General features: G+C 34.4%; 2 protein-coding genes across 3 annotated transcripts; both read right to left on the bottom strand.

Moving 5' to 3' along the window:
• Nucleotides 1-971: 971 nt before the first annotated feature.
• On the bottom strand, nt 972-12,945 carry LOC120776416 (MOG interacting and ectopic P-granules protein 1). Of its 2 annotated transcripts, none has more exons than XM_040107048.1 (7): nt 12,860-12,945; nt 4,007-6,653; nt 3,659-3,937; nt 3,307-3,573; nt 3,066-3,245; nt 2,614-2,995; nt 972-1,643 (listed from the first exon to the last, which is right to left on the bottom strand). In XM_040107048.1, exons 2-7 carry the CDS (start codon nt 6,614-6,616, stop codon nt 1,639-1,641), a joined length of 3,723 nt encoding a protein of 1,240 aa, XP_039962982.1. In that variant the 5' UTR covers nt 6,617-6,653; nt 12,860-12,945; the 3' UTR covers nt 972-1,638. The 2 variants fall into 2 exon arrangements, with proteins under 2 accessions (XP_039962982.1, XP_039962983.1); XM_040107049.1 differs by lacking the exon at nt 12,860-12,945 and adding an exon at nt 8,861-9,078.
• Nucleotides 12,917-15,378, bottom strand: LOC120776417 (uncharacterized protein KIAA1143 homolog). The gene is made up of 3 exons (XM_040107050.1): nt 15,173-15,378; nt 14,986-15,118; nt 12,917-13,209 (listed from the first exon to the last, which is right to left on the bottom strand). Exons 1-3 carry the CDS (start codon nt 15,278-15,280, stop codon nt 12,941-12,943), a joined length of 510 nt encoding a protein of 169 aa, XP_039962984.1. The 5' UTR covers nt 15,281-15,378; the 3' UTR covers nt 12,917-12,940.
• Nucleotides 15,379-15,432: the final 54 nt, after the last annotated feature.

The following is a 15,432-nucleotide window of genomic DNA, read 5'->3' as shown; positions in this document are numbered from 1 at the left end:
AATGTTTTTTTTATTTAAAACTTTTGTAATCGTTATTTTGTGTTTATTATTATTTATTATTTATCATTGATGACGTGAAGTAAGAAATTGAAATTAAAATAATTATGATATACACATATAATATAAATAATAGCATAAATTTACCTTTTTGTATACCTTAAATGTTTTTTGTTTATTTTTCCTTTCTATTTTAATCATTAATTTAACTTCATTTATGCTGTGTCTATATGTTGCCAGATTTATATACGCTTCTTCTTTAATCAATATTTAAAAAATAAGTAATTATTATAATTAGTGCCTTATACGAGTATATATGTATATATATATATATATATATGTATATATTAAATAATATATATGTTATGCATGTTTAGCCCACAAGGCTGTATTATCAGCTAACACCTAGACCTTGCGCTTTTAATACCATGTATACGAATGACAAATAATGCGTTCCGCATGCAAAAGTTTTCGTTAGCATTTTGTGGCCCTTATAAATTCTACGGTTATTGAGAAGTTTTACAGTAATTTGGAAAGCTATTTTTGAGGACGGTGTGTGTGGAGTTAGAAGAAAGACACCACTAAAAACAAAAACCTTCCTTTGTTTAATATAACATATGCACACAGCTAAAACGGGATATTTTAGACAAAAAAACATAAATAAACGGAAATGATTTGGTCCTAGTATTGCCTAAAAACCACCATACTGGCTCCTCAACGCAAATCAAAAACTACCCTACTTAGGACTTCATAAAGCATACGGCATAGAAGTGAGGCATTAAACGCAGAATTTTTTCTTAGCTCTCAAAAATACTTTCCACTGTTAATTTTTCAATATTTTATTAATTATATTTAAATTTTTTTGTGTTTTAATGCTTAGTGTAAATTTGGGTGTGTATGTGTGTATTTTTAATATATTTTTGTGTTTTTGTTTCTTTTTCTTCTTCTGCTATAAACTAATAATATGTATTCACTTATACTTCTGTAATTATTTACCTTTATTATTTTTTTTACTAATTTACACGCCATTAATGTGCTTACTCCTGGTTTTCCACATCTTTAATGTTTCATTACATACTAACAGAATTAATAAATAAAATTACTGTACCCACAAAAACACACACAATGTGTGCCTGCTCTATCACCCTTTAATGAGGCAATCACACCGCTTGCATCGAGTGTGCTTTCGCTGTCGCACAAATTGTTTAAAAGTTAAATTTAAAATTATTTTGGGTGACATCCATCAACTGCATTCAACTAGCCAGCTAAAATAGTGTAGTGATTTAGATTGAACGTTGATGACTGCGCACTTTCTGTCCGTTTATCAAAGCTAAGTTTGTTTGTTATTATTGTTGTGTTATTCTTTTAGTTGTTTCCTCTTTGTTTGCCATGGGTTTCAGCGTAGCTTGGCTGCTGCTATTTGTTTGTATATTACAGCTTATATGTATGTATGGTACTATGTATGTACTTGAACAGGTGTGATTGGATCGTCGTGGCAGCGTCGAATCAAGCTAATTACGAAATGCGACCTGATTTTGTAAATGTAATGTACGCTTTTTCCAATACTCGATTTTTCTTCACTATCCTTATTGCAGTACTTTTATTTTATAATATTTCCTACTGTTTTATGCTGCAATATGTTTAATCTGAAATGAAAAAGTATTATTTTTAAATTATAAATGCTAAAAATATAGACTAAATGTGTAATATACAATTAAATTTCTATTTCCACATTTTTTATCATAAATAGAAACAATACAAGAAAACATGTCAACTTTGCCTTTGGTTATACATACATATATAATAACCTTCGCAAACAAAAAAAATATTTTTACAAGAACTTTGATCGTTCTGTTTGCATGGCAGCTCTATGTTATAGTGTTTCGATCTAAACAATTTTTTCGGTTATTGTACTTTATAATATTCTATGCCAAATTTAGTGAAGATAGCTTGTCAAATCAAAAAGCTTTCCATATGAGAACTTGATTCTGACCGTTCAGTTTGTATGACAGCTATATGATATAGTAGTCCGATCCGAAAAATTTCTTCAAATGTTTTACCACTGGCAAGGATAATAATTCATGCCAAATTTAGTGAAGATATCTTGTCAAAGCAAAAAGTTTTCCTTATAAGCACTTGATTCTGACCGTTCAGTTTGTATGGCAGCTATATGATATAGTGGTCCGATATCGGGGCTTTCGAAAAATGGACAGTTTCTTGAGGAGAAAATGACGTGTGCTAAATTTCAGACCGATATCTCAAAAACTAAGAAACTAGTTCGTGTTTATACAGACGGACGGGCAGACAGACTGACGGTTACCCCCGCTTTTGATGGTCGAATTGGGATATGATCTAATCTACGGTGGAATTATGAAAAATATTCGCGAAAATCTTACAATTTCATACAATTATTGCAAACTTTTAGTAATAGCTCACATTAAATGTGGCTGAAAATTTCCAAAATTGCAAAAGGCCAAAGCCTCGAATATAAACAACAGCATGCCGAAATAAGACTGTTCAAAGTTTTAAGCAGAGATAAGGACTTTAAATAAAATTAAAGCGAAGTGCAGAATTAAGTTATCTAAAGGTAGTTTCAAACAGTCTTTTTATATTTACCTATGATGTGACTTTCCATGTTTGTTATACGTGGCTTTGACGATGGTTGCGGTATAATTGTGATTTCATCATTGATTTTGAGAGGCTTTAATAATGAGTCATTCGTTGCCATCAAACTACTACGCTGTTGATGATTAAGTGCACCCATACCGCTACCGCCGGCCATACCACCTGCACTCGACGCCGCAGCCGATGTATTATTCTTTTTGCCATCCATAGCCTTTTTTGCGACTGTACTGTGCGCGGTATATACGTGTGTCTCAAATTGTTTGTACATGCCAAAGGTTGCTGTACACACTGTGCATTTGTAGGACAAATGTGCAGGTTTCAATGTCATGTGATGGTCGCGCGACACGTGATTCAACAACTTCCATTGATACATCTGTTTTATGGTTATAAATATATTTTATTAATACATTCGGTTTTTTTCTATATTTATTATGGTAACTTACCCTGCCACACACGGGACACCGGCCGGCATCTTTTCCCTTATTAGCGGCTTCTTGCATCGAGCTTGTGACCAAACCATGAGAGCCCAGTAAATGTCGTTCCAGACCTTGATCGGTAAAGAAACGGAATTGACACTTTTGGCAATTCAGTGGCGGCCGGTTGTAAATCATTTTTGGGTGTATCTGTAAGCAGATGTACATGGTAATTACATCAACTACTATAATAAGATAAGGCGAAACATACCTTCACTTTATGCATCCATTGCATGTGGTTGCGTAGTTGTTCCAGATCCTTAATGTAACCATCACAAATTTCACAGATGACAAATTGTGTTTTGCTATTGCCACCACCACCTACCATTAGGTTTTGGCCAGGCTTCATACCGGTCGGTGGCATTTTGCTTGTTGACGGCGATGTCACAACTGGCTGCGCAGTATTTTGGCGAGGTAGTGGAGTTATAGAAATACTTGGTTGACCGGTAAGCGTTTTTTTAGCAAAAGCATTTGCTGCCTAAGATGGACAGTGGATAAAATATGTATATATTATTTTTAATTTTTAAACATATTGTTTATAGTTTTCAAAAATATCGACAGACCTGCAAGAGTTGTCCGCCTGGTACTTGGTAGTTATTGGGCTGTACCACATTCGTGGCCATTTGGGAGCGTATAGGTGCGGGTCCACGTAGCATTGGTCCACTTGGCAAGGGACCGGTCTTTTGTGTGTTGATAACTGGAGGGCGACCGCGTATCTTATTTGCAGCGTTTTGTGCAGCAAGTGCAGCCGCTTGCATGGTACGCGCTTGAGCTGCTGCCTGTTGCTGCTGTTGTATGGACGCAAGAGCTGCCTTTTGTGCCGCAGCTTGCGCAGCCATTGCCTAAAAAAATTTGACATAAAAAAAGTTAATAAACATAAATAATAACAATGAAAAAATTATTCGTTTTACCTGATACGCCGTCGCAGTGCCCACGAGTCCATGACGCGGTTTGATACGCGGTATTTTCGCTGGTGCTTCCCAATCAGCAGGAGGTGCTAAATTAATTTCAGGGCGGAATTTCTTCGCGCAAACCGGTTGATGACGTGCCAATTTGGCCTTGCCATTATCTTCGAATCCACAATTCGGACACTGATGATACGGTAGCGGTTTAATGAGACGCGCTTTGATGTTGTGTATCGCTTCCATGTGATAAACAATTTCTGTTGCGTTACGGATCTCAAAAGCGCAGAAATTACACTTATATAACGCGCCATTCATATGTGGTGTTTCATAATGATTGGCCATGGAGAGGGCAGATTCCGACTTGAAATTACAGAACTCACAGCGTTTCATGGTAAATTTGAAGGGTGAATTTTTCTTGCGTGAAGCTTCCAAGTTGCCAGAGAGTGCTGTTATAGCACGCTCAAACTCAGTAATATTCTTACCCAGACTCTTGCGCATTTTACGTTTTTGCAAACGTATTAAATCTGACTGTACAAATTCTTGTACTAGACCAACTCCAATGTCCATGAAAAATTTGCCCAGTGGACTTTCGAAATAGTTCTCTTGACCCGGTTTCGAGGCAATGGCGGAGTTTTGTGCTGAGGTGCTTGGAGATTGCACAAGTGCCGCTGCTGGTTTAATGGCGCCTTTTAGCGCTGGCAAATCATCGGAAACTTCTTTGATTAAGACTTTAGTGCGCATACCGGATTCCGAATCATCGTCGTCGTCATCGTCATCATCTTCCTCCGATTCTTCTGACCACGACTCATCAGGATCGTCGGCGCCACGTCGCCGCTTCTTCTTTTTATTGTTTTTGTCTTCTTTGTCTTCCTTATTCTGCTCGGTCATCATATCGAACTCATCAGATTTATCTGCGTCAGCGAGATCATCTTTCGTCAGTTTATATTTATCTTCGATATCTTTAACTATATTCTTGAGGTTGTCCACCGGTGGCTTCTCATAAATATAGGGTACGATAAACGAAGGTGCCTCTAGTACAAACATGTCGTCCGTAAGGCCGGGTAGTAAATTTGCTGCATTCGCATTACCAAGACCAGGGAATGAAGCGGGATTTATGCCACCGGCATTATTTATGGGCATATTTGGATTTCCGACAGGTATAAGTTTTGGTGGTCCTCCCGGTGAAGCTATATTTGATGCCGGCGTAATATTAACGGGATATACGTTGCTCTCGGCTACTTTTCTGGCAGCTGCGACCGCAGCAGCAGTTGCTGATGCAGTATCATGCGCCATAAGTGAACGCGCATCTTTGATGGAAATTTGATTACCAGATCCGGGGCCTACACTACGTTGACGTTTACTTGGCGGTTGCGAGTCATCCGAGTGTTGTGGCGAGTCCATAGCCATGCTCTTACGCTTACTCAAATCACTTGCCGCTTGTAGACGTGGCGCAGGTGTATCATCTTCAATAACTACGCAATCATCATCTTCGTCATCGTCAATGATTTGTGTCTCATTCGATGCTTTTTGCTTGGCAGGCAAGTTGCTATTGGCTTCTGTATCCGAATCTGAGGCAATAACTACAGCGCCATCTGAGTCACTGCATATTGAACGAGTCTTACGTACCGCAGCAGTGTTCGACGACGTCACTGCTGAACTATTTTCAGAGTTGTTCATTGTAGTATCAGCTTCATTTGCTTTTGACACTGCCATCACTTCGTCGTCTGAGTCATCGCCCAGGTCCACAAAGCCACTAGCATCGTTCTTTGGGACACCGTTTTCTTTCTTTTGATCTTGCGTCTTTATATCGTTGCTTATCGAAAGTGGATCGGCTCCGGCATCCATAGGATCAGCGACACCGACGCTTCTACTGTCATCCGTTTCTACCTTGTTTGCAGCATTTAATTTGTGCTCTTTGTCTTTAATCGCCTTGCCCTCATGACTGTGTATATCGGCGCCCTCTATTTCACTAACGCTATCGGTATTACTGCTAACGGTGGCTGGTCTTTCTAGACTTTCGCTTGGTTCATTACTATTGTCTTTTGGATCAGTCGCTTCGCCAACAGTACTACGCGATCGCTGTGTGTCTTCGTCGCTTTCGCCACCACCGGATTTGTCTGTGCATGTATTAGAATTGTGTAATTCATCATTGCAAAAGTTTAGCGGTTTATCCTTTAAACTGGCCACAATGGGAACGCTTGAGCCGTCTACTTTACTATCATTACTTAGTCGCTTTTCCTCTTCCACGTACGCCGCATTCCCATCATCTTCACCCGTTGACATTTTACTATCTTCACCACCGCCCACATCTACACCTCTGCCGTTTTCTGTGGTGGATGATGCCGTCATTTGAGAATCATCTTCTTCGGTATCAGCGCCGTCTACGTCCATTTGCTCGTTATGCGTGTCGACGTCCGTTGGTACTCGGCTGCTATTGATTTTGTTCAAACCATTCTGTTCTTTCAATTGTTGTTGTTGATCATTGCTGACCACTGTCGAAACATTGCCATCCGTGTAATCGCTACTACTGGGCACTGAATGTTCCTCAGTTATAGCATGAGTGGAGGAAATGGGTTGTGTAGTTGCCTCTGGCATTATACCATCGACTTCAGTCATTTGCTTCAAGCGTTTATATTTTCTCAACCAAATTTAACTGCAAAAAGAAAAAAGAAAATTGGTGAACAAAATTATGCAAAATTATTTAAAAATGTTGTTTATATCATATCAATTTAGTACAAGTTAATTGTTTTGTAATTTTTTTTGATTATTGATTTATTTTATAAATAATTGTGTAATTATTACTCAAAAATATGTATGTTGAGTATTTACTATATATATTTTTTTAATATATTAAATATTATTTTCTTTTGACATATATATATATGTATGTACTGTCGAAGTTCAAAATAAAAAAAAAATACTATTCACTCAAATAAAAAAATACTGTTAAAATAGTCGTTAATACGCATAGTAGAATTATAAATAAAATAATTTCATTAAACAAATTAAATAAATTTTGAGAATCAAACCATTTTATTAACTTCTAAAGATCTTATGACGTGTGAACATTCGTGGGAATGTAATTTAAATAATTAAATTTATTTGTACGAACTAATGTATGTATGTATGTACATACATAAATAAAAAAGTTAATATTAAACAAGTAAGTTAACAAAGACCAAAAATTGGCAATTTATAATGGTAAGAAAAATCCGATGAAAACGTAATAAAAGAAATGTTGGATAACAAACATATGTATGTATCTACACTCATACATACATATGTATTTATTATTTTATTATATCTATGTAAGCTAAAAAAGAAGTATTTGCACAGGAATATCTGAAAAATCACCAAAAATTATTGGCAAATAAAAGTTTCAAAGAATCGCTTATGAAAGGAAAACATAGCATTGGGCGGATTAGTGGACGGACATTGGCAAGAAAACTATATATGTACAAATATGTATATACATATATAAATATATTATGTACATACATACATATATATTGCAGCAGCTACGAACAGTGGGATAGAAGATGGAAAGACGCAAAAAAGAGAATTGAAGGAATGGATGGACGGACGGAACGACAGAGGGACATACAAACGATTAGACGCCATATTGGAATTTCTATACAAACGTAGAGGTTAAGCACTTACTTATGTATATATAAATATACATACATATACATATATACCATACATATATACATTGTATTTGTATGCATACACACGTATGTATATACAAAGGTAAAAACATATATATTTTTAAAATGGCGTTTAATATATGTATGTATATATGTAGATACTATATTTGTACAGTAGTTTGCAATATTTGTATGTTAAAATGTAAAAAGTTTTGCATCATTTTGTGCATGTAGTTTGTGAATAGTTAAATATATACCTGTATGCAATTGAAAATATACAGACGTAAATGTATACATATGTATGTAGATATCTATAACTAGATATATCCAAAAAATCAATTGTGTATCTATACATAGTTATACATACAGATATAGCTTTAATTTTAAAGTATATCATGTATACCATATACATACATATGTATGTATGTATGCACAAACTTTTGTATATATATATATTTAAGTTCGTGTCCTTTCTAACTATAGGTAAACCACTTAAGAGTAAGGGTAGATGTATGTACATATGTATGTACATTTAATATGGTTTTATGTAATAAATATATACTATATAATATGCATGCACGCATATACATATAAAGCTAATTAGACGTGGTATATAATAAAGATTTAATAAGAGATATTAGGTACAAACATATGTATTTTTATCTACATAACACTTATGTATATTATGTGCAAGATTATTTTTATTCATTCAACGGTAATAATTAACTCTTAATATATTTGTGGCATAACAAAACTCAATAAATAATCAAATACAGATTAAATTAAATAATTAAGATTATTTTGTAACCATACGCGAGTTAAATTGATAGCTCTTTAGAATTATTACATTAATTCCATGTTTAGAAATATATATTATAAACATTTTGTTCTATGTAGATATCCAAAATTTTATAGACAAAAAATATATTACAATTTTTGCATAACCGGCGTTTGAGAAAATGACTGATTGCAAACAAAACAAAATATTTTGATATGCACATGGGATTATTTGCAAGACGCTACATTTCATTTGTTCCTTTTGTATTAGTTATAGATTTATCAAATAAACAAAAAAAAATTATTTCTTGTTAATATTTTGTCTTTCACTTCATTCATGTCAAAGTTATTTGCAGCATGTATGGATGTGTGCGTCACAAACATTAGTGCTGTTGTTTTAGTTACGCTACCCTGTAAACTAACAACGTTTACCCACCTCTGCACCCTGCTTTTGTGATTCTTTGCTCTTGTTTCTCTCTCTAATCATATTTTGTTATTGTTCACTAGTTGTTTTGTTTTTTAGATTTTTCCTGCTGTCAAATGTAAGCAGACACAGATATCATAGTTAGATTGCGGCAGGTAAGAAGCACAAGAAAAAGTATTGGACTAAAAAAAGTAACTAGAGATTGGAGGCGTCTATGATCAGGCGAACTAAATACAAATATCTGCTTTGCATACGGTACTCGTTGCCAGCTTACTATACTTACTAAAGGCATCAGAATGGCGCGAGAGTATAATCAACTCTTGCCAAACCAATATAACTAGTAATGAACAGGGTTGCTGTATTTCCAGCATTTATAGCCGGCGATTTCCAGGATATAAAATTGAGGTAACTCTTTTTCATTGAAATCGACTATTAATTAATTAATAGAATATGATTCAATTCATAATTTTTTTAAATTAATTCTACTTTTCTGGTATTGTGGGGCTTATAAGAATTTATTTTTGATACCTTGTAAGATTTTAAAAATTAATGAAGCTTACATTTGCAAATAGTTTATGTAAACTCGTGAAGGTAGCTACAGTTTTTGGGAAACTTAAAGGATCATCGTTCACAGTGTGCAAGTGGGATTCAATGTCACCTTTAGTACTAGGATCAGCCCTTCTACTTAACATAACCTAATTGATAGTTAGTGTTTTAATATAAGATTCACGCAAATCGGAAGGTCCGGTATTTATTTCCGGCCGAGAGCTGACTCTTTAACAATTTTTTCGAAACATCTTTTAGACATTTCTCGTTAGAGTTGTAGAAAAATATTATGAAGCACTTTAAAATCTCATTATAGCATTATAGGTCCGCAAAACATTTGTTTCATTGATAATAACAAATATCTACTTAACTGTACACATATATACATTAATATAGCAATGCACTTTCTATAATTCCGCTTCTGTCGAGTGAAGCAACACTGTGTTTTCGTGCCGGATTCTCACCGGCCGCCATATGAAAATGCTCTCGTAACTTTTGTATTGCTTATTTCATATATTCGCATTTGTTTTCTGTTGAGCATCAAACACAAAAATGATATAAGACCACCAATAATTCTGATGACAGCTGGTTCAGTTTGGTTTCCGCTCACACATTTGAAGCACTCTCCAAGCGGCTAAAAGCAACGTAAAGGGAGAGCAGACAGAATGTTTTTGATTTTTAACTATAAAGCGAAATGTCAAATAGGTAAAACTGCGTGAGAATTTGGTAAACAAAACAAAATAGAAGATTGTGGTGTTTCTTTGCTACTACTTTTGTGCCTTCGGAGCAGTTTGATGGCGCGCTGAGCTAGTAATGCCAAGTACATCCATACATACGTATTTAGTGGGTAAATTTATACATACTTACATATCTACACTATATGTATATATTTTTATTCATGCTGACAAAACTGATATTGGCACAAGCATGCCAGTTTTTGCCGCAGTGAAGATTGAATGGTAATATACTCTTCTTTTAAACGACTATATAGGATTATTACGTTTTATATGTGAAAATATATATGTGTAGGTAATTCACATCTGTTTAAGGCCCATGTCAGTAGCACTTTATTTTAGTATATTACCGCTTGCTACTACCTTTCATATTAAATTTCATTATATATGTATATGGGTATTGCATGCTTTAGATACATAAATATGTATGTATGCTATAAATACATATCTACGCATATACAAGAATGCGGTACTTTCATACAACACATGTGCATATGTACATATGTATATACATAAGTTCATTGAACGAACAGGACCATCTCCATTCGTTTTTTATATGGATGTATGTATGTCAGTATATAAATCGATAATTTTCTTGAATATACTTTATCTTTTCTAGTTTTAAAATTTTGACTTAAGAAATTAAGTTTGAGCGGATTTGAATGTACATATGTATGTATTGTATGTATGAGTCTGTTTCGTAAAGAGAACAATTACTCTCATACATACATACATAATATATATATCTTTACACCTTTCATACATATACATACATACATACATATGTTACCTGTCTGCCTACATACATACTTTTGAGTATATATGTACATACATGTACAAATTACATAATGCGGACGAATATAAATTTTTATACAAAACTGAGACAGCTTTTCCAATTCGCTTTGGTTATCAAGAGTTGCTTCGGAAATATCAAAATTTTTTCAAAGAGTACTAGCCCTCTAAAGATATAAGACATTATTATTAAAAAAAATTTGGTATTCGAGCTATTATTAATAAATTTATATATTATTTATATTCATCAAAACAAAGCAGTTAAGAATAGGTAAAAAATAGTTGGGATATTTCGGATTCAACAAATTTTTTATAGTTTCTGAAAAGCTCAATGTTTATAATATTTAAGTCTAATCTTCATGGTATTACTACAATTAGCCACGTGTTGTAACTTTGAATGTTTCTTAGCTTATAATACTTCATTGATAATAACATGGCTCATTAATATCCCACAAATGGTTAAATATATACGAATTGAATACTGGAATCGAACGACCTGATCCAGTGTAATTACATTAAGGCTCTCTCAATAGTGTGCGACCTATAATAAACCACATTTTTCCCTGAACAATATAATTTCATTTCGAGTACCTAAGCCTTACTTGGAGGAAGGTGCAAAATCAACCGTCATCGAAATCACTTCGCGGCAGGTCCCGGACACGGGCTCTTTCAACGGGGTCAGATCAAAGCGAAAAGGTGCTAACAAAGTGGCTTTAACGGGGCATGTAAAGAGGTGGTTAATGCCAGGGGGAGACACGTTTCATTCTCACAAAAGGTGCGCACATTGGCAGTTATTTCGATGATCTAACCCTGTTTGGATAGGCAAGTAATTTTTTCTAGTTCGACTTGAGCAGTTAGGTTATCAGTATGACGTCGTATATGTAAATTCCAAATATGTACGTTTATAGTGCTTCTTTAGATCATTGCATTTATGTACTTTATGTATGTACATACATATGTATTATGTGGTTTATGTGGTATTTGCATATACTACATTATATTATGCCATACCTTATTATTATATTATGATATATTGAGTTTCATTTTTGTTAAAAAGTAAAAACGTGGCATTTGCTATAAATAGTATATGTAAACGTTGATACGACAACAAGGCCCATCGAATAGGAAAAATCGGTATTTTAACCGACTAAGAACTTCAAAAATAAATTGAAAAATTATTTGATATCTAGTCACAACAACAACGAAACCATATGAACAAACAAACCAAAAGAAGTTCTTTATACATATCCTAAATTTATTAGGGTCCTGCAAAAAGTAAAGGAGAAAGCAATTCAATAACATAATTTTCTTTAGTTGATCGTATAGGAAAACATTAATATGAATATATTTTAAACATATACTATTAAAAAGAAACAAAGTTCGGAATTAGAAAGAACAAGAAAACTCATTAACTTCGACGCACTAAAAACATTTCGTAAACCATAGAAGGGTATGAAAAGACCTTTATCCTGATTTTGACAGATCAGTTTGTTTGTAGATTGTATCGCTGCTTGAAAATAAAAACAAATTCGTGGCAAACTTAGTACCTGTTTAGGGTATAAAAATATTAATTTATAGCTGTAAATGCATATTTTGGTATGAGTAGATTACCTTACACAGCTTTACACGCACAGGACAAGATTTTTAAATTGAGAAAAAATAAATTATTCAATTTGGGTCTGGCATTAGGATATGCCTGTAATTTATATTAGTTTACAATTTCAAAAGTAAATAACATACAAATGGAATTGAATATTTGTATATTTAAGGACTGTATTGCTGTCATCGATCTTGGTTGTTGAAAAATGAGTATCTACATGGGTATGGTCGTTAGGGTAAGGCAATAATTTTATGTTTTCAAATTCTGTATTATCATAAACTCATTAATCTACCATTAACATTTCGAAATATTGTAAAAATTAACAAAACTTTAACTTACATTTTGATCATCAAGTGTTGGGCACTAGTTAAAAGGTAAACAATGCCTAGTATGACGTTGTATTTGAAAGAGGATTCAATTTTATACGTCGTCGTCTTCCTCCTCGTCGGCGTCAAACGATAGCTTGCTTTTTTGGTTGTCCTTCTTCTTTTTAAGTGACTTGGATTCGCCTTTGTTTGATTTTTCCTTCCTACTTTCGACTTTTTTGATTGTTTGAGAGATGTTGGAAATATGATTATTGGATTTTGAGCTGCCGGCACTTGTCAATTCTTCGGAGTTTATACTCTGAGTTTCTTTTCGCTTCTGGAACACTATTGGTTTACTGAGATCGGCTTTTGCCTCCGCTGCTTCTGTAAGAATAAAATATAAAGATTAATATTTTAGTATAAATTGATCTCTATTATTTTACGAGAACTTCAAAATATATTAATATGCACGAAATATTTATATGTAGGTTTTCACTTCTTATATTATACATTAGTTTATACTAATGATCGGAGTTTCTTGAATTTTGTTGAAATTATCTTGGTCGTTGAAAAAGTTATATTAAATATTATATACACATGTATATTATATTCGTTACTTTTATTATATATACATATGTATGTATGTTCTTTAGTTTCTAGCTTCTCAATGATCTACTTTCCTCCCCCTTTTACCCCACAAGCGTACATATGGTCATACATATTAGCGTCAAAAATGTCTGTTTGTATCGCTTGGGTTTATCGTGACAGCCTTCAGCCTGCCAACCCGCTACCGCCATCCAAACGCTCCTCACTCTTCATGCCATATACTTTTACCTCACCCCGCATCTCTTGCCACATTCGACGCTCCAAATTCTATTCATTACTGGCTTGGACGAAACCACTTGCCATTCTCTTTTCCTCTTTAATTTAGTCTGTTTTTTTTACTTCTTTATTCGTTAACTTTGCTTTTTGCACAACCGTTCGCTGTTCTTTTCCCTTTTAACGTCTCATTACCCCGCAGCGACTATGCCAACTGCTACTAGGCAGCTGTTGCCTGCTTCACCAATTTCTCTTTCACACAATTTTTCATCGGTCGGTTTGCTTTAGCGGAGCCCCAGTATACTGTCTAAACGTGTGCGTGTGTCACCGCATCAAGGGTGCTCCGCTGGCATGTAGCTTGCAACGGTGGTAGTCGAGGTGTCTTAAATTGGTGTACAGCATTGCTTGCAGCCTTGATGGTGATGCAGACGGGCATTGAAGAAAACGACGGACCACCGAGGCGTGGCTACGTAAAAATAATAGGTAGGCGGTGGTATGAGGTCCAACTTATATGGGACTCCTCTGGGCCAAAAATTTATAGGTTAGGTATCTTTTACCGAGGACATTGCGCATTTCAATTGAGCAATTATAAAAGTTGGTTGATATCCATAAAAAGTAGTTTTTCCTCCGCTTTTAAACATTTGTTTTCACTTTATTTTTGTTTTTAGTATAGAAAATAAATGATTTATTGCATGGCTTAAACTTTTGAGCAACAATGAAATTTTTTTAAACATCTTTGCACACACTAATATGTACATATATAATGCGATAGCATATAATAAAATAACTAATTTAAAACAGGACACCAAGTGCTAAAACTCCACTTTTTCATATACCTTTCGATTTTTCCACTTTTTTGTTAAATTAAATTTTGCAGTTGGCGAAAATGAGGAAAAAGCGTGGACGAAACGGTTAAAGCAAAGAAAACGACACAACGCTCGACTCTGACTCAACTGAACTGAACTAAACTGACAGCTAAAATTGACAAGCAAGAGCCAGTCAGGCAACACTCTACCAGCGTAAACAACAAAAACAAAGCAAAAAGGAGTACAATAACAATTGTAAAAAATGACAGAACAGACGGACGGACATCCACATTGTGGGGGACGGTGTCTGATTTTCTGCGCACCAACATGCATACGTACATACTTATATTATAATACGTATATATATATATGTATATACTATACTATAAAGTTGCGACTTTTTTACCTTGACTAATATACATATGTATACACATTCGTACATATGTGTCAAATTATTTTTGCTGTATTTTGATATAGAGCTCAATGTTTTCGCTATATAGTATTTACACTCAATTTTCTAAATAAAAACTTGTACCTTTTGCGATTCGAGCTTCCTCTTTCTGCACTTCTTCAGCTGTCAAATCTCCACTCTGCAAAACAACGATTTGGGGCTTCTCCTCTTCGCGGTCGCTATCTGAGCTATGTTCGTCGAAATCAACTTTTTGACGCTAAAGGTTTCCTCATTAATGTTTTCAATCAAACAAAGTGCGTCTTATAATTACCTTGGTTTCCACAGTTGGCCCTTCTTTATATCCGATTTGTGACTTTAACTTGGCTAAAAAACTGGGATCTTGTGGTTTAACGTACGATATATTACGCTTCCCAGACATAATTGGTACACTCCCTCTTTACCAATCTACGCACGTTTTAACATGCAGTGACACATAAGTTTAAATGGAATAAAACATTCAAAATACACATGCATTCACAATCTTTCGGATATATAATAAAATTAAGAATCAAAACAAATATGCTAAAGTCT

Source organism: Bactrocera tryoni, chromosome 5 (genome assembly GCF_016617805.1).
Source record: "Bactrocera tryoni isolate S06 chromosome 5, CSIRO_BtryS06_freeze2, whole genome shotgun sequence".
NCBI classification, from domain to species: domain Eukaryota; kingdom Metazoa; phylum Arthropoda; class Insecta; order Diptera; family Tephritidae; genus Bactrocera; species Bactrocera tryoni.
The sequence above is the reverse complement of the archived record's forward strand: the minus strand, read 5'-3'. Positions and strand labels throughout refer to the sequence as shown.

Excerpts from the sequence above, each read along its gene's own strand:
- LOC120776417 (XM_040107050.1), bottom strand. The coding sequence starts at position 15,280 with ATGTCTGGGAAGCGTAATATATCGTACGTTAAACCACAAGATCCCAGT. Across the intron at positions 15,119-15,172 it reads GGCCAACTGTGGAAACCAAG|CGTCAAAAAGTTGATTTCGA; the intron begins GTAATTATAAGA and ends GGAAACCTTTAG. Across the intron at positions 13,210-14,985 it reads GGAAGCTCGAATCGCAAAAG|AAGCAGCGGAGGCAAAAGCC; the intron begins GTACAAGTTTTT and ends TTATTCTTACAG.
- LOC120776416 (XM_040107048.1), bottom strand. The coding sequence starts at position 6,616 with ATGACTGAAGTCGATGGTATAATGCCAGAGGCAACTACACAACCCATT. Across the intron at positions 3,938-4,006 it reads GCACTGCGACGGCGTATCAG|GCAATGGCTGCGCAAGCTGC; the intron begins GTAAAACGAATA and ends AAATTTTTTTAG. Across the intron at positions 3,574-3,658 it reads CAGGCGGACAACTCTTGCAG|GCAGCAAATGCTTTTGCTAA; the intron begins GTCTGTCGATAT and ends TGTCCATCTTAG.